This window comes from Suricata suricatta, chromosome X (genome assembly GCF_006229205.1).
Source record: "Suricata suricatta isolate VVHF042 chromosome X, meerkat_22Aug2017_6uvM2_HiC, whole genome shotgun sequence".
NCBI lineage: Eukaryota > Metazoa > Chordata > Mammalia > Carnivora > Herpestidae > Suricata > Suricata suricatta.
Window position 1 is genome coordinate 29,481,256 of NC_043717.1, and position 26,780 is coordinate 29,508,035.

The following is a 26,780-nucleotide window of genomic DNA, read 5'->3' on the forward strand; positions in this document are numbered from 1 at the left end:
CATTGAACTGAAGTCGGATGGTTAACTGACTGAGCCACCCAGGTGCCCCAGGATTTCCTTCTTTTTAAAGGCTGAATGGGGCACCTGGGTGGCTTTGTCGGTTAAGCATTCGGCTCTGGCTCAGGTCATGATCTCACGGTTCATGGGTTTGAGCCCTGTGTCGGGCTCTGTGCTGACCACTTGGAGCCTGGAGCCTGCTTCTGATTCTGTGTCTCATTCTCTCTCTGCCCCTCCCCCACTTGTGGTCTGCCTCTCTCTGTCTCTCAAAAATAAATGTAAAAAAAAAAAGTTAAAGGCTGAATAGTATTTCATTATTGTTCTGCATGTGGATATCCAGTTTTTCTAGCACCATTTATTAAGGAGACTGTCTTTTTTCTGCTGTGTGTTCTTGGCATTTTTGTTGTAGTCTAGTTGACTATAAATACATGGATTTATTTGTGGGCTCTCTATTCTGTTCATATGTTTATGTGTCTTTTTTATGTCAATACCATACTGTTTTGATAAGTATACCTTTGTAATATAGTTTGAAATCAGGAAGTGTGATGTGTCCAGCTTTGTTCTTTTTGTTCAAGATTGCATTAGCTATTCAGAACCTTTCATGTTTATATTAGGAGCGAAAAGAATAAAATATTAGGAATAAACTTAACCAAAGAGCTGAATGAGTTACACACTGAAAATTATGAAATGTTGAGGGGAATTAAAGAAGACACAGATAAAGAGAAGAACACTATGTGTTCATGGTTTAGGAGAATTAATATTTTTAAATGTCTATACTACTCAAAGTGATCTACAGATTTATTATAATCCTTGTCAAAATCCCAATGGCATTCTTTAGAAATAGAAACAAAAATCTAGACATTCCTGTGGATAGGTTTTCAGTACTCTTCAGTATATACCAGTGAGTGGAATTGTTGAATCATGATAACTCTGTTTAACTTTTTGAGAGACTATCATACTGTTTTCCAAAGAGGTTGTACCATTTCACAATTCTTACCAGTAATGAGTATGTGTTCTAATGAGTTCTAATATCTCCACACCTTTGCCCATACTTGTTAATATCCTTCTTTGTGATTATATCCATCCTCATGGGCCCAAAGTGGCTTATCATTTCAGTTTTCATTTACATTTCCCCAGTGACTAATGATGTTGAATCTTTTTCATATGCTTATTGTGCATTTGTATATCTTCTTTAGAGAAATGTTTATTCATGTCTATGATAGAATAATGGCCACCTAAAAATGTCCATATCCTAATCTGTAGAATTTGTGAATATGTGGTGTTTCATGGCAAAAGTAGGATTTAGGCTTTAACTGGAAGTAATGTTGATAATCAGTTGTTCCTAAAATGGGGTGGTTATCTTGGATTGTCTGTATGGACCCAATATAATCACAGGGGTACTTAAAAGTGGAAATAGGAGGCATTAAAAGTGTATCAGAGTGATGGGATGTGAAAAATATTTGCATGTCCATTGCTGGCATTGAAAGTGCAAGGGAAGGGTGATGAGCCAGGGAATGTGATGGCCACTTAAAGGTAGGAAAAGATAAGGGAATAGATTTTCCCCTGGAGCCTCCAGAAATGAACATTGTCCTGCTGAAATCTTGGTTTTGGTCCATTGAGACTTGAGTCAGACTTCTGACCTCTAGAAGTAGAAGATAAAAAATGGAGCTGTTTTAGCCCCCATAGTTGTTGGTGATTTGTTATTCTACCAATAGGAAACTAACACAATATTATTTACCCATTTTTAATCGGAATACTTATCCTTTTGTTGTTGAATTGCAAACGTTCTTTATTCTGGATATAAGTCCTTTTTTCTGATATGTAAATTGCAAATATTTTCTCTCATTCTATGAGTTTTCTCACTTTCTTTTTTGTCCTTTTAAGTATATAAGTTTTGAAGCTTGACTAAGGTCCACTTTGTCTTTGTTTTTCTTTTTGCCACTTGTGCTTTTAGTATCATATCTTAGTAGTTATACAGTATCCAAGGTCATTAAGATTTGTTCCTGTGTTTTCCTGTAAGAAATTTAGCTTATGCATTTAAATGTACTATCCATTTTGAGTTGTATATAGTGTTATTTAGAGGTCCAGATTTATTCTTCTACATACAGATGTCCAGGTATCTCGGAATCAAGATAATTCTCTAATTTTCCTGAGATTTCCTCAACCTATTGGTTACTTAGGGGTATATTGTTGAATTGCTACATATTTGTGAGTTTTCCATATTTCCTTCTCTTTATTTGTTCTTTTAAACAATTTCTCTACTTTATTGATAGTCTCTATTTTGTGAGATGTTTTCATACCTTTATTAAGATATAATTGTTATATAATCTTAGTTTCAGGTGTACAATGTAATAACATTTGTATATATTGTAAAATGATAACCATAATAAGTCTGTTTATCATACATCACCATACATAGTAACATAACTTTTTCTTGTGATAAGAATTCTTGAGATTTACTCTTGTAGCAACTTTCAAATATGTGATAACAGTATTAACTATTCTTACCATGCTGTACATTATATCCTCATGATTTATTTATTTTATAACTGGAAATTTATAACCTTTAACCCCCTTCATTCATTTCACCAATCCCTCTCCTCTTGCCCTGGAAACCACCAGTCTGTACTGTGTATGTGTGAGCTTGTTTTTTTGTTTGTTTGTTTTTTGTTTTTAGATTCCACATATAAGTGAGTTCATATGGTATTTGTTTTCCTGTGTCTGACTTATTTCACTTAGCATAATGCCCTCAAAGTATATCCATGTTGTCAAAAATGGCAAGGTTTTGTTCTGATTTTATGGGTAAATAGTGTTCTATTGTATATGTATAGCATATTTTCTTTATCTCTTCATCCTTTGGTGGACACTCAGGTTGTTTCAGTGTCTTGGCTATTATAACTAATGCTGCAGGGAATTAGTGATTTGAATGTTTTGAATTAGTGTTTTCATTTTCTTTGGATAAATACCCAGAAGTGGAAATGCTGGATTGTGTGGAAGTTCTATTTTTGATCAATTGAGGAGTCTCCATGCTGTTTTCCATAGTATTTGTACCATTTTACATTACTACCAACAGTACAGGAGGGTTCCCTTTTCTCTACATCATTGCCAACACCTGTTCTTTCTTGTCTTTTTGATAATACCCATTCTGACAGGTGTGACATGATACTTCACTGTGGTTTCGATTTGCAATTCCCTGATGAATCGTGATGTTGAGTGATGGTGATTAATGAGTGATATCTTCTCCTATCCCGTAGGTTGCCTTTTCATTTTGTGGATGGTTTCCTTTGCTGTGCCGAAGCCTTTGTTTGATGTAGTCCCACTTGTTCCTTTAAGTCTTTAGACATACTTTCCCTTAGTCCTTTGAGCATATTTCTAATAGTCAACTTATCCTCTTTGATAAGATTAACATTTGGAGTTCTTCAAGGCACAGTTTCTATATATTGCAGTTTTTCCCCTGTATTGGCTACTCTTTCTTATTTCTTTTCATGTCCTGTAATTTTTGGTTGAAAACTGGACATTTTAAATGATATTAATTGGCAACTCTGGAAATCACACAGCCCCCAAGATTTATTGTCATCGCTATTTGTTTCTGTTCTTTGTCTTTAGTGGTTTTTTTTTTTAGACTGAGTCTGTAAAGATTGTTTTCTTTGTTACGTGCAGCCAATCAAGGATCTTCTCAGTGAATGAGTGGGCAGAGCTACTTTTAAATTCCTTGAATCAATAAGTTTCACAGCCTTTACCAAAGCCTTTTTATAAGTGTTTTGGGTGGGGCAAATCTTCATTGTTCTGTCAGATAGTTTACAACTCTTTTTGGCCTTTTATTCCTTCATGTACTGCATCTCACAGTGAGCCCAAAGTGGGAAATGGGAGCTTTCTCACATCTTTAATGGGCATGTAAACTGTCATCTAGATTCCTAGGAATATGTCTGAACTGTTCAAATACCCTCTGAATGTTTGGTGTTTTTGTTTTTTTTCTTTTCCTTTTTTTGCTTTTCTGTTTTGTTTCCTTTTGCCTCTTATTAGCCTTAAATGGTAATGCTTCCTCAACTTGCTGTGCTTAACAATTGATGCTGAATTAAAAAAAATTTTTTTTAATGTTTATTTATTTTTGACAGAGCGAGAGAGAGAGAGAGAGAGAGAGAGAGATGGAGAGAGAGCAAATGTGAGCGGGGGAGGCTCAGAGAGAGAGAGGGAGACACAGAATCCTAAGCAGGCTTCAGGCTCTGAGCTGTCAGCACAGAACTTGATGAGGAACTCGAACTCACGGACTGTGAGATCATGACCTGATCCTAAATCTAGTGCTTAACCACTTAACCAACTGAGCCGCCCTGGCACCCTGCTGCTGATTTTTTGAGGGGCTGGGCAAGGAAGGCGGTGCAGAACTGTGGGGAGGGAATTCACAAAGAATGAGCCTTGAATCAGGTCACTAAAAGTTAATACCCTTGTTATAGGCTTTTTGGCTAGTTTCTAGACCAGACATATAGGGACAGTTCTCTGGGGATGGGGCTTTCGGAGTGCTCCAGACCTGTTCTTTTCCCTCCTATCTGTTTGGCTAATGGTTTTTACAGCTGCCGTAGTCGCAAAGCTATTTTTCAAAGACAGCACAAAACTGGGAATAGAAGCATTGGATCACAGTGTCTGAAAATGCCATGAAGCCTGTTATTCTTTCAGAGATTCAGCTATTTTTTTTCTTAAATAAATATTTCTTGGAATTAAAAAAATTTTTTTAACGTTTTTTTATTTAGTTTTGAGAGAGAGAGAGACACAGAGCATGAGTGGGGGAAGGTCAGAGAGAGAGAGAGAGAGACACAGAATCGGAAGCAGGCTCCAGGCTCTGAGCTGTCAGCACAGGGCCTGATGTGGGGCTCAAACCCATGAACTGTGAGATCACCACCTGAGCTGAAGTCAGCCACTTAGCTGACTGAGCCACCCAGGTGCCCCTCTTGGAATTTTTATAAGCTTTTAGGTAATTTTTAAATTTGCATAAAGTTGATTTTGACAATTATTCCAGTGGTCTCTTCCTGTTTGTGGAGGAGTCAGTATTTGAAGATCCTTAATTTGCTATCCTTCAAGTACTTCAATACCATTGTTCTTAATTTTTTCTCAAATGCTTTTCCAATAATATGTATCTGAAATGTTTGTTAATGCCATATATGGTATTTCCAAGCCACTTTTGTATCATGGTGATAAACTAACTCTGTAAAATTTTATAAACAGTTTTTTTATTTGCTTTTTATTTTTTAAACAGTAGAATATTATTTTTTAGAATCCATTTGGACTGCTGTAACAAAATAGATTGCATGGTTAATAACCAACAGAAATTGCCGGAGTCCAGCTCCTGCAGGTCCAGGGTTCCCCTGAAGGATGACGGTGTAGGCCAAAGAGAGTGAGAGAGCCTTGTGTTTCATTCTGATCGCCAGACAGGCACCCCTGCCCACCTGGCAGGTGTCTCTACCATTCTGGCAGGCATCTCTGCCCTGTCTGGTTCTCAAGCTTTATTTATGGCAAAAAGTACAAGAACCAGAAAGAGCAGTAAATGATTTCTCATAGATAAGTTTTACAATTTTCCAGGACATAGGTTCTGCAGAAGTTACTACAATTCTAGTAGTGATTGTCATAAACTTAGCTATAGGCACTCATGATGTCATAGGTATTTTTACAAAACCTCAGGGCTAGCCTTAAGGAAGCAACCTTTAACCAAGAGGCAAACAGCATTGTTTAGTAAAGGTCAGTTTTTTATGAGTAAGGGTCATTAGGCTGTTTATAACTCTAAGAGAAAGTTCTCAGAAAAACAGGTTCTCAGAAGTCATAATGTCTGCTCTCACAGTCCCAAAGATGATTGATACATTTTATTGCAGTAGTGACTTTAACAAAGGCGTTCAGGCCCAGAAGGTAGTCAGTTATCAGTTAACTGCTTAGGGGAAAAGTATATGTTGCGTTAGGGTGTATCTAGTTTACTCATCTTTTCCCTGATCTGGTGCAATCACGCCTCAGGGACAGGGCAGGGGGACAGGCCGCTCCTGACACTAAGCAGCAAAGCACTCTGAGGTTTGGTGCCCAAGCAGAAATGAAAAGTTTCAAGAGGGTGGATTTTTGGGAGCTATCTGGGGGCAAGAAACCGTGCAAACTTGCCGTACCGTCACCAGAAATTTTCTCTCTACCGGTAAGTTCAGATAGCTCCCAACAAGAAATTTTTTTCTCACAGTTCTGGAGACTAAAAGTCTTAGATCAGGACACCAGCAGAGTCGGGTGAGGACCCTCTTCCTGGTTGCAGACTTCTTGTTGTATTCTTACATGCTAGAAGAGTCTAGGGAGCTTTGTGGGGGCTCTTTTAAATTTTTTTAAAATATTTACTTATTTTTGAGAGAGAGATAGCATGCAAGTGGGAAGGGGCAGAGAGAGAGGGAGACACAGAATCTGGAACAGGCTCCAGGCTCCAAGCGGTCAGCACAGACCCTGATGCGGGCCTCCCATCCTTGAACTGCAAGATCATGACCTGAGCCGAAGTCGGACTCTCAACCGACTGAGCCACTCAGGCGCCCCCAGTGGGGCCTCTTTTACCAGAGCATTATGACAATCCAATCCCAAAGGCCTCCATCTCCTAATTCCATCACACTGGACCTTAGGCTTAAACATAAGAGTTTTGGGGGTTCACAGACATTCAGCCTATAACAATTGGTTACTTCTTCTTTTTTAGAATGTGGTATGTTCATTCGTTCCACATCAAGTAGGAGTCTTTAAAGTGAAGCAATTGATAGAAATTATTGGCTCAGTGGCAGATGAAAATTTGCAGTCTGTATCGCTAAAACCTTTTCATCAAGTATATTTGTATTTCAAGAGCGTCTGCAAACCTTCCACCAAGAAAGTTGTGTTGAAAGTTAATCCTGGTAAGCTATTATTGACCCTTACCTTTTTTTTTTTTTCTAATGAAGGTTATATAGGATTATCTTAACACACTAATTGCTTAGCTATATATATCACATATAGTCTAATCTTGTGGTTCTTACCTTTGAATGCATCGCAATCCCCTGGAAGACTGGTTAAAATAGGTACCACTGGCCTACATCCTAGACATAATTGTTCAGTAGGTCTTTGTTAGAATCCCCAAATTCTCATTTCTAACATGTCCCCAGCAATTGCTGATGTTGCCATTTTGAGGATCAAAACTGGAATAGCAGTGGTTTAGTGATCTATAAAATTTACATATTTTAATGGTTTTTATGTTTGAAATTTTCTTTTGAGTCTATGATATGATATAAACTAATTTTGGCCACTCCATGGATTTTTGTGCGGCTGCTGTTTCATGTATTACTCAATTATCTTTTATACATTGAGCCATATGAAATGGCTAATATTCAGCTCTTTTTAATCTGTGTAAGCTTGTGTCATATGGGCTAGCCCATTCCTTCAAGTTACTATGTTTTATATTTTACGCATGCATTATTTTGTATGATTGTTTTGTGTAGGTCCATTTGCTAAATGATTATTTTTAGGGGCGTTTGGGTGGCTCACTCAGTTAAGTCTATGACTTCAGCTCACGTCACAATCTCACAGTTTGTGAGTTTAAACCCTGCATTGGGCTCTGTGCTGATGACTCAGAGCCTGGAACCTGCTTTGGATTCTGTGTGTCCCTCTCTCTGCCCCCCCCCCGCTCACACTTTCTCTCTCTCTCAAAATAAATAAACATTGAAAAATTTTTTTTTGCAATTAAATTGAGGGCTGTATTATTAATTTTTTTCAGCATTAAGATCAGTGCCACGCACATACTGAATAGGTGCTCAATTCATTTTCGCAATAGTTGCTCACATTAAAAAAAATAAAATTAACAAAAAATTGAAGTATGACTTCACCAAATCCAAAATCAAATATTAAAAATTAAAAATTAAATGAAGGATAAATATCCAAAATTTTCAGAGTTGAAAGAACAGAAAATCATAATACACAATGTAGTTAAACAAAAATATATAAACCATTTTAAATACCAGTTTTTAGATGATGTAATTAAGCCACATAACAAAAATATTCAAATCATATGTTACAAGTCAAGCAGAGAAAGACAAATACCATATGTTTTCACTCATATGTGGATCAGGAGAAACTTAACAGAAGACCATGGGGCAGGGGAAGGGGAAAAAATAGTTACAGAGAGGGAGGGAGGCAAACCATAAGAGACTCTTAAATAGGGAGAACAAACAGGGTTGCTGGGGTGTGGGGGAGACGGGGAAAATGGGTGATGGGCATTGAGGAGGGCACTTGTTAGGATGACCAGTGGGTGTTATATGGAAACCAACTTGAAAATAAAATATATGAAAAAAACATTTTAAAAGCAAGATAAAAATGTGTTTTCAGGTACATAAGAGCTACAGACACAACAATTTAGATGAATAGTTTCAAATCAAATTAATTCATACCTTTGAGTTTCTTTTCAAAGCTATATCTCCAAAAATAGAGTTTACACCCTTAGAAGATTCTTGGACACCTCAAGTGTTTTTGGAAAAAACACCTTCGATTAAGTAAATGCTTTATTTGTTAAGATTTTAAAAGTTACACATTAACTTAAGTAAATAAACCAGTATTTAAGAGTGATGGTAATTGGTTGAGGAACAGATGAACATTTCCTAATGTTTTGCTCTACGTCTATTTTAAACTTTAATAAGAAGATAAGGCTAAAAAAAAAACTCAGCAGCAACTAAGAAGTTGGTGTTTTGATTTTTTACTTTGCTTTTCTGTTTGGAGTGTCATTGTAACTACTGTATTGTAAATGATGGAAAATAATTGCATATGTTAAAAAAATATGAAACTTTATAAAGTAAAAAAAATAAAATTTCCAAAAAAAAGAAATATAAAAAAATAAAAAAAAATAAAATTTTTATTTACTTGAAATTTTTTTAATGAATTATTTGCATTGTTTTGAATGTGTTTGTTTAGAGACTTCATTTTAAGTTAGAACCAATGGTGTAGTGTATTAATACATGGAAATTATTTGGACGGCTGAAATTTAAAGAACCATGTTTAACTTAATATCCAATTCTATAAAAGGTATATCCCCTTTGGTCAGTAACCCTATGGGACAGTTTGTGGTCAGAGATTTGGCAAAATTGGAGGACCATGTACCTGATGCAATGCTTCAATCAAGCATGACACGCTTTCACCATCATCGACTAAGTAAAAAGTCAATGAAGGATGCACTGATAGCCTTCCCCAATGATCGAGCTGCAAGTATCAGGTCCGGAGACCAGCTTAAACATTTCAGGTAACATGCTATATTAAAAACCTGAAATTTTGAAAGACCCAGCTACCAACATTCGGATCCTGCTCTAACAAACTAATGATGACAATAATAATAATAGTAAAATAATTTCATTTTCTTTCTTTTTTTGTTTGGAGATGGTTATTGAATGCTACTGTATTTGCTTTGTCTAACCTGTCATTATCTCTACTGTGTGCTTGACAGGAAGTGAATTGTTTGCCAGATGATTATTTAAATAGGCTGTTGACAAGTATGGAAATAATCACTTTTAGAAAACTTTTAGAACAAGTTCTCAGAGTAGTCCATTCATTAAGTATGGCTGACAGCTTCAGTTTCTCTAAGATAAAAATAAACATGATTGTCATCATCTTTGTTCCCCTCAATGTCACATTTCCTATAACCTTCCCCAAATTGAACTAAAACCTCAACAGTGAGGATCAAAACTGATGTTAAACCTCAATTCAAATCCATTCAAACCCTAAAGAAGAAACCCAGGCATCCTGCTTTTTACACTTAAGATCGAAATGAGTTTCTTTTCTGCCTGCTTCTGTGTTATCGACTATCTGAATTTGGTAATATCCCTGGGTTTCCCCTGCTTGTCTCTTTACCTTTGGTGAGTCATTAAGCTCACTTAATTGTATAACATTTTCTTGCAATATCATTTGATTTTAGTCCAAAATTGTTTTATTATCCACAATTGAAAAATGTTGGGTTTTTATATAGTCTGTCTTATTATTTCATTTTACAGATTTTATCCATATCAGCCTTCTCTCTCTCTTTTTTGTTTGACAAGTACCATGAAACATAGGAGTGAAAATATCACTAAGCGTCGATTTATATATACACACTGTATCTACTTTATCCATTCATCACTTGATGGACTCTTGGGCTGCTTCCATATCTTGACTGTAGTAAATGATGCTGCAATAAATGTAGGGGTGCATGTACCCTTCTGAGTTAGTGGTTTTTTTTCTTTGGGTAAATGCGCAGAAGTGGAATTACTGGGTTGTATGGTATTTCTGTTTTTACTTTTTTGAGGAACTTTCATGCTGTTTTCCACAGTGGCTGTGCTAATTTCCATTCACATCAACAGTGTAGGAGGGTTCCCTTTTTTCTACACCCTCATCAACGCTTGTTATCCCTTGTCTTTTTAATACTAGCCATGCTGACATGTATAAGGTGATATTTCATTGTGGTTTTGTTTTTTATTTCCCTGATGATTAGTGGTGTTGAGCACATTTTCATGAGTCTGTTGGCCATCTGTATGTCTTCTTTGGAAAAATGTGTATTCCAGTCTTCTGTCCATTTTTTAAATTGGATTTTTAAAAATTTTTGTGTGTTTATTTTTATGAGTTCTTTATATATTTTGGATACTAACCCCTCATTGCATACATCGTTTGCAAATATCTTCTCTCATTCAGTAGGTTGCCTGTACTGTTCAAATGGTTTCTTTCATTGTGCAAAAGTTTATTAGTTTGATATAGTCAAATAGGTTATTTTTGCTTTTGTTTCCCTTGCTTGAGGAGACATATCCTGAAAAACATTGCTAAGACTGATGTCAAAGAGATTACTACCTGTGTTTTCTTTTAGGAATTTTAGGCTTCAAGTCTCACATTTAGATCTTTAATCTATTTTCAGTTTATTTTTGTGTGTGGTGTAAGAAAGTGGTCCATTTTCATTCTTTAGTTTGTAGCTTTCCAGTTGTCCCAGCACCATTTATTGAAGTGGCTGTCTTTTCCTCGTTGTGTGTTCTTACTTCCTTTGTGGAAGATTAGTTGGCTGTATTAAGTATGGCTTTATCTTTGGCCTCTCTATTTTTTTCCATTGATCTCTGTGTCTGTTTTTGTGCCAGGACCATACTGTCTTGGTGACTACAGTTTTGTAGTGTATCTTGAAATCTGGAATTGTGATTCCTCCAGCTTTTTTCTTCTCAAGATTATTCTGGTTCTCGGGAGTCTTCTTAACAACTATCTTTGGAGAGAAAAGTATTTCTTTCACTCTCATTCTCTAACTTTATTAAAGACTCTCATTCAGTTAAAGTTATCTTACTGTAACCATAGAGGACTTGTTGAAAACAGAGAGAAATGTTACATTTCATTTGATGGTATAACTAATAAGTTCATACTTGAGCTAATTTTTGAGGGTGAGAATCTTAATGATTAATACAATATGATGAGAATTGAGGCAGCCCAAGGCCAGAAGATGTGAGTACTTTTGGTTTTTATGGAAAATGTATGGTGGGTGAAAGAAAGAACGTGAATTCAGATGAGCGAACATGAGATATAAACTAGTTGCGATTAATTTATGAATTGGTTTGTCTGTATGGTTCATTGATGGTTATTGCAGAAGCTCTGAGATTTCAAAACAATAATGTGTTTAACAAAAAAAATTTATTATTACGTATGTTTTTTTCTAATTTTGATCACAATCATCTAAAAATAATTAACTCTTAGGAAACACTTCCGATCTAGTCCCATGTGTGAATCTAAAACTCTTGAAATTGCCTACTTGACTAATTCCTCAAGAGTGGTTTTAGGGTAGGCACCATTGTATCCTAGTGACCTTAGAAATATTTTTTTCTAATTTGGTTAAGAAGAATTTAGATATTATTCTAGTTCTGTGTGTAATAATATCTTGTTATATAAGACGATATGAGGATAGACTAGAATCTGCCCCATTCACCATTCTGCGGTTAGCCCCTGGTATAAGAGACACTCAGTAAATACTGATAGAATAAATGCAAATATATAAACGTTAACATAACTTGCTCATCTTACAGGACAATTTTCACAAAGATTCCAAGATATAACTATGTGGATCCTGAATTTGCATATACTAAATCTGAAAGAATTATAAAGCAAGAACATGAAAATTATTTTAAAAGATACATTAAGAATTTAAGAAATGTGCGCATGCAGAAACAGGCAGAGAGGTAAAGTTCACTTCAAACAGTATGAAACAGATTGGGGTGCCTATAGAGCCAGAATTTTTCTCTTTACTCCTTAGTTTTTTTTTAGTGACTTAAGTGACCTTTTCATTTATGAAAATGGCAAAACATTGAACTACTTTTTCTGCAGTTATTTCCTTCCTTACTTTTGGTTTGGGAATGTCTTAGGTTGGGTTTCCCCAGAAACTAGGAGAAACAAGATAAGGAAAGCAAAATAGGACAGGTTGGGGCACTGAGAGATGATGTGTTTCAAATAAGGCTTACACTCAGCCTGATGCCTAGGGTCTCTTAAAGCAGAAATTATACCACATAGTAGTTCCTACATGGAGCCAAAGGGCCTCTTCTTTTGTGTTCCGGACCAGCCATTTCTTGTGAGCTGTCCTACGGTTTGGTGGGGTGGGCGCGGCTTCCTTGGTGAGGTGTTTGAAAACGGGGTCTTGTCAGTAGAGGGAGGTTTTATGCAGATTAGTGCATCCATCTGCTTAAGTGGTTCTGAGTGGGGCACCAGAAGCCTGCTGGGAAACGTTCTGGGAATGTTTGGGTTTGCCACTGTATTTTCTAAAACATTTGACCTCAATTTATTATTATTATGATTTCTATAGGGAATGCATGGATTTATATAACAGTACAGACATAGGATTACAGCCAGCATCAGGTCTAAAATCACTTTCGCTCTCAGAAATGGAAACAGAAGATGAATTATCTGCGGCACAGTGTCAGATCAAATGTAACCAATTGCTAAATACTAGGGATATAGCGTCCAAGGAGACACAGGCTCTGAAAAGAAAGGCATGTGCAATATTTTACATTTCATGAAGCCATTAGAATTCCTAAAATATCTTAATATTGAAAATTAATTTTGGAGTAATGGTTTTCCACAGGTTCTCAAAGGACTTAAATCAGACCCATCTACGCCCCATGAAAAACATGACTGCAGCTTAATTTTGACACCAAAGCAAATTCATCAAGTAATTGTTGGTAAGAATCTATAACAACCTACTAATCCTTTGTTTTTTAACAGGCTTATTGGAGTATAATTTATATTCCATAGAACTGACTTATTTTAAGTATGAATCTTAGTAAATTTGTGGGATTATGCACCCGTCACCGTAAGTCAATTTTAGAATGCTGCCATAAGTACTTAGTCCCAATTTGCGCCCCTAGCCCCAGGCAGCCATTAATTTTCTCTCACCACAGATTTGCTTATTCTGAACATTTCATGTAAAAGGAATCCTAACAGTATGTATTCTCTCTTATATTGCTGCTTTTACTTAGCATACTGTTTTTGAGGTTCATCCAAAAGGTTTAAATAGGTATAAATATTTTGTTCCTTTTTATATCTAAGTAGCATTTCATTTTACGGGAATACCACATTTTGTTTATCCATTTACCAGTTGATGGACATGCGCTGTTTCTGGTCTGAGGCTGTTGTGAATAATGTTGCTATAAACATTCACATATAATTCTTTGAGTGAACATATGTTTTCATTTCTTTCGGTGAGATTCCTAGGAGTGGAATTGCTGAGTTGTATGGTAAATATATGTCTAACATTTCAAGAAACTACCAAAAACTTTCCAAAGTGCACCGAGTTACAATCCCACCGATAGTGTATGAGGGTTATAGTTACTGACACTCTCACAAGCAGTTGTTACTTTCTTTTGATTATAGCCATCCTTGTGATGTGAAATGTTCTCACTGTGGTTTTGATTTGCATTTTCCTTGTGACTAAGATGATGAATGTATTTTCATGCATTTAAATAGACATAAATATATATCTCCCTTGTAGAAGTGTCTTTTAAATTCTTAGCCCTACTTGTAATTTGAATATTTGCCACCTTTTTATAGATTTGTAACAACTGTTTATATGTCCCGGACACAAGTCCTTTATCAGATGCATGTTTTACAAAGTGAGTGGCTTGGATTTGTTTTTTATTTTTTAAATACTGTTCTTTAACACACAGAAGTTTTTACTTTAAAAGAAATTGAATTTATCAATTAAAAAATTTATTACAGTTTTTTCTTTCTAGATCATGCTTTTGATTTCATGCTCAAGAAATCTGTACCTAACTGAAGGTCACAAATATTTTTTCTTGTTTTCTTCTAGAATATTTATACTTTTAGATCGTATATTTAAGATCTACATTTCCTTTTGAGTTAATTTTTAGGTAGTAAGTTCAGAATCTAAATTTATATCACTGTATGTGGATAAGCCATCGTCCGAGCACCATTTGTTGAAAGTGGTATCATTCCTCATTGAATTACCTTGGCACCTTTGTCTAAAATCAATTAACCATATACTCTGCAGTCTCAGTTCAATTCCATTAATCTGCATGTCTGTCCTTACCACAGTTCTGCACTTTGATACTGTACCTTTAGAGTAAGTTTTGAAATTGGTAAGTGTAAATTCTCCAAATTTGCTTGAAAAATTTTTTTTTAATGTTTATTTTTGAGAGAGAGAGAGAGAGAGAAGAAGAAGCAGAGGAGGGATAGAGAAAGGGAGACACAGAATTTGAAGCAGGCTCCAGGCTCTGAGCCATCAGCCCAGAGCCTGACAAGGGGCTAGAACCCACAAACTCTGAGATCATGACCTGAGCCAAATTCAGATGCTTAAACAACTGCGCCAGTCAGGTGCCCTCAAATTTACTTTTTATTTTCAAGATTGCTTTGGCTATTATATCTATAAACAGGATCTTATTAAGACCCACTTTGTCTGGATCTCTTCTTTGCCCCAACCAGTACTGAAACCTCAGTTCATGATGGTGACTTTCTCTGCATGTTTGCCATTGAGATAATTATTATTCTAAGAACATCCCTAAGTTAAGAAACAAGTGACAACTCCCTTTTAACTTCACATAGATGCTGAACAATGTCCCTTCCTAGGTCCTATTCACCAAGCTTATTAAAGGATGATTATGGTTAAAGAAATAGTAGTCTGTACTAGTCTGAAGAGGAAGTTTGCATTTCATTCTAGGCAGGGTTAGGGTGGCCCTGAGGGAGATGTGGGCAGAGGATGATTTAATTGACATGGATTTGCTGATTCTCCCTTTAGGGAGAACCCAGCACACAAAACACCAAATACCAATTCTTAAATTATCCAGACTGAAGGTGATGTCCAAAGAGGTCCAAGGCCAGAGGCAACACAATGGGAAGTGATTAAATGTTTGGGTGGTGATAGCTTATTATGTATGGCTGCTCAGTGGCCAAGTCCTCAGATCAGTGAGGACTATGGGAAATGCCCAAAGAGGGATCTGGCTCTGGGGAAAGCAGGTGACATGTACTGGTAAAAAGAGTTGGAATCTGTCACCATTCACTGAGATTCTGAATGGGAAGTAGGACTCAATGCTGTAAGAGCACTGGAGCTAAACCTCCCTGCCACACAGTGACAATGAGGCACTTCCGCAGGGCAGACTGGGAACTCGTTAGTTCGTTGCATGTCTGGGGTTGCATATGGAGTACAGGTCAGGTCAGACAGCATTTACTGGGCCTCTCTTTTGTGCCAGGCATGTGATGGGTACTAGGCTTGATAGTCCCAGGGACTTGCCTTTCTTTATTGGGTGGTAAATGCTCTGTGTCTTCCAAATTGGTGACTGACTAATCAGATAAGCAAATCTATACACATTCAAAGGGAGCAAAGTTGGAGGGCAGTGTTCAGTGTCTCCTCGACAACTCCTCCACCGGCTTCTCTCTTCTTTACCTGGTGTCCTAAGTACTTTATGTTATGTTATTTTAAAATTTATTTTCATTTGTTTTGAGAGAGAGAGCAAGCAGGGGAGGGACAGAGAGAGGGAAACAGAATCCTAAGCAGGCTCCACCCCGTCAGTACAGAACCCCATGTGGAGCTCGAACTCACAAACTGTGAGATCATGACCTGAGCTGAAATCAAGAGTCAGACGCTTAACCATCTGAGCCACCCAGGTGCCCTTAAGTATTTAATGACCCTTTCTCTGGGGACAGAGCCCCTGTGTGAGTTTACAAGGTCAGCAGCTCTGAGGGTGGGATTTTGTATCACTCATTTTTATACCTTAAAGGGTTTTTTTGAGCCTCTGCACAAACAGGGACTGGCACTATCAAAGGAGATTACAGTTACAGAAAATTTTGCTCAATATTTATATTTTTAAAAATTAAAGTGATTATCAAGAGGCACAATTAGAGGATTTAGAGATTAATTGAGACAGTGAAAACGTCTGGGTTACATTGGACGTTTTGCAAAGTATTGTTTGTTTCATCAGCAAATGACCAGTCACTTTGGTTTTAAGTTACGATATATTAATACGTATTATAGGCCAGGCATTATGTTGCACGGTGTACAAACATGATCAGATTTAATCTTTAAATGATGTAGGAAACTTACAAGGCAATTGCTTTTATTTCCACGAGTAAGGGAAAGCCCAGAGAGTTGGTAAACCTTGATCAGATTGCCCAATATTTAGTGGAAAGGCATGGATTTGAAATTAGGTTTCTCTAGCCACACTTTCTGTCTCAATTTCTCTTTCCATTCCTCTTTTACAACATGTATTTTTCTGTACAGTATTTCTGTCTCTGATTCTTCCCCACCTTCTTTTATGTCTACCTCACAGTATTGTTAAATCAGAATCTAGAATTTCGTATCTGTTTTCATGAAACGTATTATTGGTCTGCACTTTTGCTTTTTTTAAGTTTATTTTTACTGTCTTTTTTTCCCCTCTTAATGTTGGCCTCATGACCTGAGTTCAGAGAGTTAGAAAGTGTTCATTCCTCTGCTATATTCTAGAAGAGATTGTGTAGAACTATATGGTTCTTTAAATGTTAGACTTCTTTAGAGAAACCATCTGTGAAAGGAGAATTCATTCCCAGAGGATGTTTAATTACAAATTCATTTTCTTTAATAGTTGTAGGACTCTTCAGATAATCTGTACCATATTAGGAGACTTTTGGTAGTTTGTGGTTTTCCAGGATCTATCCCCTCTATCAAAGACATCCTCTTTGTACATAGAATTGTTAAAAGTGTTCCCAAATTATCCTTTTAATGTCTGGGTCTGAAACATCTGTAGTGATATCGCGTCTCCTTAATATTGAGAACTTATGTTTTTCTTGTTATTTTCCTTTTTAAGTTTCAGTAGAGGTTTATCAGTTTTATTGGTCATTTCAAAGGACCATCATTTGGTTTCATTGATTTTCTTTATAATTTTCTGTTTTTAATTTCAGTGATTTCTTGTACTTGTCATTTCCGTCTCTTTACTTTTTATCCTTTATTTGGATTATTTTTTTTTTCTAGCTTCTTGAGATAGAAGCTTAAGAATATACCCTTTTCCCCCCTAATATAATCATTTAGTGTCATATTTCTTTTTTTATTTAAAAATTTTTTAATGTTTTATTTTTTTGAGAGAGACAGAGACAGAGCATGAGTAGGGGAGAGGCAGAGAGAGAAGGAAACAGAATCCAAAGCAGGCTCCAGGGTCTGAGCTGTCAGCACAGAGACTGATGCTGGGCTTCAACTCATGAAGCATGAGATCATGACCTGAGCCGAAGTCAGATGCTTAATCGACTGAGCCACCCAGGCGCCCTAGTAGTATACATTGCTCACTAAATAATATTTTTGCTATACCTCATATATTCTTGTATGTTTTCAATTTCTTTGAGTTCAGTATACACTTGACTGTTGAACAACATGGAGGTTAGTGGTGCTGATACCCCTCACCACATGGTCAAAACATCTGCCTGTAACTTTTGACCCCTCGACAAGTTACCTAGTAATAGCCTGCTGTTGACCAGAAGCCTCACTGGTAATATAAACAGTTGATCGACACAAAGCTTGTATATTATCTGTGTTCTGAATTATTTTCTTAAATAATATATTGCATGCTATTTGCTTCCTTCCTTAAAAAAGGAAGCATAGGAAAAAAGTGTGATATGAGGAAAGCAGAATGTCTTAGATATGGCATACACCAACCCCCTCAATCCATAAAAGAACAAATGGATAAAAAAAAGAACAGAAGAAAATGAATAAAGAGGAATTGATCAGACTTAAATATTTGTGCTGCCCCAAAGCAACTGATGAGAGGACACAAACAAGACATAGGCTGAGAGAAAATTATTTGCAAATCATGTATCTCATGAAGGAATTGCAACCAGAATGTGTATAAAACTTTGGAGACTCAATATTAGGAAAACAAATGACCCGATTAAAAAAATGGGCAAAGGGATTTAAACAAATACTTCATCACTGAAGGTTTACAAATGAGAAATAAATGCATGGAAAGATGCACAGCATTGTTAGTTGTTAGGGAAATAGGATTAAACCACAGTAAGATACGACTGTAAATCTATTAGATGGCTAAATAAAAAAAACAAAACAAAACAAACCCGAAGCTCACCATTTCAGTTGTTGCCAGTAATGTAAGGGAGCTGGGAATGTTGCACATTCCTAGTGGAATGGGAAATTATACAACTGCTTGAAAACAGGCAGTTTCTTACACATTTAAACATACATTTATCATATGATCCATGCATTCCACTCCTAGATATTTGTCCAAAAAAAAAAATCATGTGTCCAAACAAATACTTGTGGACAAATGTTTTAGCAATTTTTTAAACAAAGTTTATTTGTTTATTTAGAGAGAGAGAGAGAGAGAGAAAGAGAGAGAGAGAGACAGAGAGAGAGAGAGAGAGAGAGAGAGAGAGAGAGCGCAAGCACTGGGGAGGGGCAGAGACAGAGAATCCCAAGCAGGCTCTGCACTGTCACTGTGGAGTCCTACATGAAGCTTAATCCCATGAGCCATGAGATCATGACCTGAACCTAAATCAAGAATTGGATACTTAATCGACTGAGCCACCCAGGGGCCCAAATGTTTTAGTAACTTTAATTGTAATAGCCAGTGCCTGGAAACAGTCCAAGTGTCATTTAACAGGTGAAGAGACAAACATTCACCTCTAGTGGACTGCCATTTAATAATATAAAGGAATGGACCATTGCCACATGAAACAGCTTGAGTGAATCTCCAGAGAATTTCCAGAGTGAGAGAAATCAAAGAAAAACTGCCCATGTTACATTATTCCTCTCGTAAACTCTATAACATGCAAACTGACCTACTAGTGGCGTAAAGCAGATGAGTGGGTGTCTGGGGAAGGGGAGGTACTAAGGATGATGGGAGGGAGAGAATATGAAGGGGCGACAGGAAACTGTGGAGTGATGGTTTCACAGGTGCATACATATGTCAACACTTAGAAAATTCTACACTTTTAACGCGTACAGCTTATATATCAGTTGTGATTAAATCAATTTGTTAAAAGTAGAATAAGACATAATTGTTAAAATTGTTATGATATAGAAACTTTTGTCACTTAAAAGGGAAAACAAATACTAGTTAGTGGGAAAATTACCCAGTTTCCTAAATTCTGGATAAATGAACATAAAGGTATTAATGGAAGTGGACAAGGTGTTGTAGTGCAAATTCATGTACTCAGATGAGTTAAAATGAATGCTAATAATTTATTTTCCATGTAGTTTTCTGCATAATTAGGATATATTTATATTTAATTTTAGCCAATAATCTCCAAACCCCAAATTATGGGCATTTAGATAAAAAGCTTGGTTAGTAACTTCTGATATTACAATAAATAATTTTCCAGGTATCATTTTTATAAATTAATTTATGAAAATATAGTATGAAAATTAAAAAGAAACCAATACATTTGCCAACACTAAACGTTATAACTTTTCATTTTTTCAGGGCCCTCTGTCCTTAATTTTGGTGATATATGTGTGAACTCCACAAATACTCGTCTACTGCATGTTGTTAATATGCTACCTATGCATATTTTGATCCAGCTAGATATTAATTTGAAAGAACTTCGGAAAACCAACCAATTTTCATATGTGATTCCACCTACAGCTAGTACTTACATTTCAATGGTATTTGAATCTCCCACCATTGGAAAATTTTGGAAGTAGGTTTTATTTTTTAATTTCTATGTGCCAGAATTAAAGTGTCCTTTTGTAGAATATGTGTTTATTTGCCTCAATAATTATAGCATGTTACATTTGATCCTCAAACATAGAAACTAATACATGCATCAATTTGTAGATTTGTAGGTTGATATTTCAATCATAGCCTACCATAAATATTTTGATGTATTGCTTACTAAGAATTAACTGCGGATGTTAGTCAATAATATATGCCTTTTTAAACGTAACTGAATTCTGTAATTGCAAATAGCTATTATCTGTTAAATTGGGATGCTTCTGCTGTGTTACAGGTCATTCACCTTTACCGTGAACAATATACCTGGTGGGCATATCCTAGTGATGGCCGATGTCATGCCAGTGGAGCTGGAGCTATCCTCTAAAGAGCTAGTTTTGAGACCACAAGGCTTCTCAGTGAAAACCTGTTTTATGCGGACAGTTGGTTTGTATAACCGTCAGAACTATTTCGTCAAATTTGAATGGGAACCAGTAAATACAGAAGGAGGAATGGCATTTTCCATTCGTCCAGCTAAAGGTAATAGTTTTTTCTGTTTGATTTAGACACTAATTTATTCGTGTTCTCAGACAGTTATCATTTATTGAGTGGGAACTGTATAATGGTCCTAAAAAACATAGCAAATCAGATAGGGTCACTGGGGCATGTACTTTTTCCCCCTTTTTTAGGTTATTTATTTTTTAGTAAAATCCACACCCAACATCGGGCTTGAACTCACAACCCTGAGATCAAGAGTCACGTGCTCTTCCAACTGAGCCACCCCGGCACCCCCTTTTTTTTTTAAGTTTTAAAATTTATTTTTAATTTATATCCAAGTTAGCATATAGTGCAATAATGATTTCAGGAGTAGAATCCAGGGATTCATCCCCTACTATAGCACCCAGTGCTCCTCCCAACGAGTGTCCTCCATCATGCCCCTTGCCCTTTTACCCTTTCTCCCACCCACAGCCCCCCAGCAACCATCAGTTTGTTTTCTATATTTAAGAGTCTCTTAGGGGCACCTAGGTGGCTCAGTTGGTTAAGCAGCAGACTTTGGCTGAGGTCATGATCTTCCAGTGCGTCGGTTCAAGCCCTGTGTTGGCCTCTGTGCTAACAGCTCAGAGCCTGGAGCCTGCTTCTAATATTGTGTCTTCTCCTCTCTCTCTCTGTACCTCCTCTGCTTCGACTCTGTCTCTTTCTCAAAAAATAAATAAACATTAAAAATATAGAGTCTCATGTTTTGTTCCCCTCCCTGTTTTTATATTATTTTTGCTTCTCTTCCCTTCCTTTATGTTCATCTATTTTTTATTTTAATTTCCAGATATGAGTGAAGTCATATTATATTTGTCTTTCTCTGCCTAATTTCACTTAGTATAATATAATCTAATTCCTTCCACGTTGTTGCAGATTGCAGGATTTCATGCTTTTTTTCAAAAAAATTTTTTAAATGTTTTATTTATTTTTTAGAGAGAGAGAGAGAGAGAGAGAGAGAGAGAGACAGCATGAGCAGGGGAGGGTCAGAGAGAAAGGGTGACACAGAAACCAAAGACAGGCTCCAGGTTCTGAGCTAGCTGTCCGCACAGAACCTGATGCGGGGCTCGAATCCACTAACAGTGACTTCATGATCTGAGCTAAAGCCGGATGCTCAACCGACTGAGCCACCCAGGTGCCCCGAGGATTTCATTCTTTTTGATTGCCGAGCAATACTCCATTGTGTGTATGTGTGTGTGTGTGTATATATATATATAATATACGTCTTCTTTATCCATTCATCTGGCGATTGACATTTGGGCTCTTTCCATACTTTGCTGTTGTCAATAGCACTGCTAGAAACACTGGGGTGTATATGCCCCTTCAAACCATCACACCTGTATCCTCTAGATAAATATCTAGTAGTGTAATTGCTGGGTAGTAGGGTAGTTGTATTTTTAATTTTTTGAGGAGCTTCCATACTGTTTTCTAGAGGGGCTACACCAGTTTACACTTCTACCAGCAGTACAAAAGGGTTCCTCTTCACATCCTTGCGAACATCTGTTGTTGCTTGAGTTGTTAATTTTAGCCATTCTGACAGGTGTGAGTTGGTATCTCATTGTGGTTTTGATTTGTAGTTCCCTGATGGTGAGTGATGTTGAGCATCTTCTCATGTGTCTGTTTACCACCTGGATGTCTTCTTTGGAGAAGTGTCTAATCATGTCTTTTGCATGTCATTTCTTCCCTGGATTATTTGATTTTTGGATGTTGAGTTTGATAACTTCCTTATAGATTTTAGATTCTAACTGTTTGTATTATATATCAATTGCAAATATCTTCTCCCATTTTATCAGTTGCCTTTTAGTTTTGCTGATTGTTTCCTTCACCGTGCACAAGGTTTTTATCTTGATGAGGGCCCAGTACTTCGTTTTTGCTTTTTGTTTCCCTTGCCTCTGGAGACATGTTGAGTAAGAGGTTACTGCAGCTGAGGTCAAAGAGGTTGTTGCCTGCTTTCTTCTCTAGGATTTTGATGGCTTCCTGTTTTATATTTAGGCCTTTCATCCATTTTGAATTTATTTTTGTGTATGATGTAAGATAGTGGTCCAAGTTCATTTTTCTGCATGTCACTGTCCAGTTTTCCCAACACCATTTGCTGAAAAGACTGTCCATTGGAAATTCTTTCCTGCTTTGTCAAAGATTAGTTGGACATACATTTGTGGATCAATTTATGGGTTCTCTATTCTGGTCCATTGATATGTGTGTCTGTTTTTGTGCCAGTATCATACTGTCTTGATGATGACAGCTTTGTGATACATCTTGAAGTCTAGAATTGTGATGGCTCCAGCTTTGGTTTTCTTTTTCAAGATTACTTTGGGTCTTTTTTGGTTTTATACAACTTTGAGGATTGTTTGTTCTAGCTCTGTGAAGATTGCTGGTGCTATTTTCATAGGAATTGCATTGAATATGTAGATTGCTTTGGGTAGTACCAACATTTTAACAATGTTTGTTCTGTCAATCCATGAGCATGGAATATTTTTCTATTTTCTTATGTCTTCTTCAATTTTTCAATAAGCTTTCTATAGTTTCAATGTATAGATTTTTCACCTCTTTGGTTAGGTTTATTCCTAGATAATTTATGGTTCTTGGTGCAATTGTAAATGGAATCAATTCTTTAATATCTTTTTCTGTTGCTTCATTATTGGTATATAGACATGCAACCAATTTCTGTGCATTGATCTTATATGCTGTGACTTTGCCAAATTCATGCATCACTTCTAGCAGTCTCTTGGTAGAATCTTTTGGATTTTCCATGTAAAGTATCATATATACAAAAAGTGAAAGTTCGACCTCTTTTTTTTTTTTTTTTTTTTGCCAATTTGGATGCTTTAATTTTCATTCTGTTGACTGATTGCTGAGAGTAGGACTTCTAACACTATGTTAAACAACAGTGGTGAAAGTGGATATCCCTGCTGTGTTCTTGATCTCAGGGAGAGAGCTCTCACTTTTTCCCCACGGAGGATGATATTAGCTGTGGGACTTCCATATGTGGCTTTTATGATGTTAAGGTATGTTCCTTCTATCCCTACATTCTTGAGGGTTTTTATCAAGAAAGGATGCAGTACTTTGTCAAATGCTTTCTCTGCATCTATTGACAGGATCATATGATTTTTATCCTTTCTTCCATTAATGTGATTTATCACATTGATTGACTTGCCCAGATATGAATCCCACTTGATCACGGTGAATAATTCTTTTAATATACTGTTGAATTTGATTTGCTAGTATCTTGTTGAAAATTTTTGCATCCATGTTCATCAGGGATATTGTCCTGTAATTCCTGTTTTTAGTGGGGTCTTTGGTTTTGGAATCAAGGTAAAGCTGGCTTCATAGAATTAGTCTGGAAGCTTTCCTTCCATTTCTATTTTTTGGAACAGCTTGAGAAGAATAGCTATTAACTCTGCTTATAGTGTGTGGTAAAATTCCTCTGTGAAGCCATCTGGCCCACGACTGATTTGTTGGGACATTTTGATAACCGATTCAATTTCTTCACTACTTATGGCTCTGTTCATTTTCTGTTTTTTCCTTTTTAAGTTTTGGTAGTGTGTAGATGTCTAGGAATTTATCCATATCTTCCAGATTGTCCAGTTTGTAGGCATATAATTTTTCATAGTATTCTCTAATAGTTTGTATTTCTGTGGTGTTGGTTGTGATATCTCTTCTTTCATTTGTGATTTTACCTATTGGGTCCTCTTTTCTTTTTGAGAAGTCTGTCTAGAGGTTTACCAATTTTGTTTATTTTTTCAAGAAACTGTCTCTTAGATTTATTGATCTGTTCATCTTTAGATTCTCTATTTCTGCTCTAATCTTTATTATTTCTCTAATCTTTTAAAAAAGTTTTTATGTCTTTATTTTATTTTGAGAGAGAGAGAGAGAGAGAGAGAGACAGAGAGTGGGTGGGGGAGGGGCAGAGAGAGAGGGAGACAAATAATCTGATGTAGGCTCCAAGCTCTGAGCTGTCAGCATAGAGCCCGACTCAGGGCTCAAACCCACAGACTGTGAGATCATGACCTGAGCCAAAGTCAGACACTTAACACGCTGAGCCAACCAGGTGCTCCGATTTCTGTAATCTTTATTATTTCTCTTCATCAGCTGGCTTTGGGCATTTTTTGTTGCATCATTTCTAGTTCCTTTTGGTCTTAGGATAGTTTCTATATTTGGGAACTTTCTTGCTTCTTGAGATAGGCCTGGATTGCAAAGTATTTTCCTCTTATAGCTGCCTTTGCTGCATCCTACAGGGTTTGGACTGTTGTTTTTTCATTTTCATTTGTTTCCATGTATTTTTAAATTTCTTCTTTAATTTCCTGGTTGGCCCATTCATTCTTTAGAGGGAAGTTCTTTAATGTCCATGTATTTGGAGGCTTTCTAAGTTTTTTCTTGTGGTTGATTTCAAGTTTCATAGCGTTGTGATCCGAAAATATGCATGGTTTCATCTCAGTGCTTTTATATTTGTCGAGGGCTATTTTGTGACCCAGTATGTGATATGTTTTGGAGAATGTTCCAAGTGCACTTGAGAAGAATGTTTATTCTGCTGCTTTTGTATGAAAAGTTCTGAATGTATCTGTTAAGCCCGTCTGGTCCAGTGTGTCATTCACAGTCATTGTTTCCATACTGATATTCTGCCTAAATGATCCGTCCATTGCTGTAAGTGATATATGAAGTCCCCTGCAATCACAGTATTCTTATCTGTACATTCATTTTTGTTTGTGATTAATTGATTTATATATTTGGGTGTTTTCATGTTGGCAGCATAAACTTTTACATTTGTTAGCTCTTGATTGATAGACCCGTTAATTATGATATAATGCCCTTCATCTCTTGTTATTGTCTTTGTTTTAAAATCTAGTTTATCTTATGTCACCAAGGCTACTCTGGCTTTCTTTTGACATCCAGTATCATGATAGATGGTTCTCCATCCCCTCACTTTCAATCTGAAGGTGTCTTCACAGGTGGCATACAGATGGATCTTGTTTCTTTCTTTCCTTTTATTTTTTTAATTTTTTTTTTATTTTTGTAATCCATTCTGATACCCTATGTCTTCTGCTTGGGGCTTTTAGTCCCTTTACCTTTAGAGTGATTATTGAAAGTTATGGAGTTAGTGTCACTGCGTTATCTGTAGATTTCGTACTTGTGGGGATATCTCTGGTCTTTTGTAGTCTTTGCTGCTTTCCACTCACACAGTCGCCCTTAGGATCGATCCCCTCCAGGGCTAGTTTAGTGGTCATGAACTCCTTTAGTTTTTGTTTGTCTGGGAAAGCCTTTATCTTTCTTTCTATTCCATGTGACAGCCTTGCTGGGTAAAGGATTCTTGGCTGCATATATTTCTATTCAGCACATTGAATATTTCCTGCCACTCCCTTCTGGCCTGCCAAGTTTCAGTGGACAGGTCAGCTACTACAGTTCTCTGTCTACGCTTGTTTGTTAAGGCCCTATTGTCCCTGGCTGCTTTTGGAATTCTCTCTTTATGTTTATATTTTTCCAGTTTCACTATGATATGTTGTAGTGTTGACCTGTTTTTGTTGATTTTGAAGGGAGTTCTCTGCCTCCTAGCCTTGGATGTCTGTTTCCTTCCCAAGATTAGGGAATTTCTCTACTATAATTTGTTCAGATAAACCCTCTGCCCCTTTCTCTCTTCTGGAACTCCTATGATACAGATGTCATTTCATTTCATTGAATCATTTAGGCCTCTAATTCTCCCCTCATTATCTAGTAATTTCCTTTACCTCTTTATCAGCTTCATTATTTTCCATAATTTTATCTTCGGTTTTACCTATTCTCTCCTCACCTCTTCCCATCCTTGCTGTCACTGCATCTAGTTTATTTGGTGTCTAATTTACAGCATTTCTTAATTCATCGTATTTCTTAGGTCCTTGATCTCTGTAGCAATAGATTCTCTGCTGTCTTCTGTGCTTTTTCAATCCCAGCTATTAGTCTTATCATGGCTGTGCTATATTAATGTTCACATTAATTGTTTATATCACTTTTGAGCAGTTCTCTGGGTGTCATTTCTTTCTTGATTTTCTTTTGAGGCTAATCATTCCTTTTTGTCATTTTGGCTAGGTTTATGTTTTTTTCTGTTTTAATAGCTTCTTATGAGTCTTGTACCTGCAAGTACTACTC

General features: G+C 36.6%; 1 protein-coding gene across 1 annotated transcript in view; it reads left to right on the forward strand.

Annotated features, from left to right (window-relative positions):
• CFAP47 (cilia and flagella associated protein 47) overlaps positions 1 to 26,780 on the forward strand; it is a 493,477-nt gene that overhangs the window by 29,162 nt on the left and 437,535 nt on the right. Inside the window, exons 9-15 of the mRNA XM_029929640.1 lie at positions 6,695 to 6,884; positions 9,037 to 9,250; positions 12,027 to 12,179; positions 12,797 to 12,983; positions 13,076 to 13,172; positions 19,905 to 20,121; positions 20,431 to 20,672. Coding sequence (XP_029785500.1) covers positions 6,695 to 6,884; positions 9,037 to 9,250; positions 12,027 to 12,179; positions 12,797 to 12,983; positions 13,076 to 13,172; positions 19,905 to 20,121; positions 20,431 to 20,672 — 1,300 coding nt within the window. The remainder of the gene's footprint in view (positions 1 to 6,694; positions 6,885 to 9,036; positions 9,251 to 12,026; positions 12,180 to 12,796; positions 12,984 to 13,075; positions 13,173 to 19,904; positions 20,122 to 20,430; positions 20,673 to 26,780) is intronic.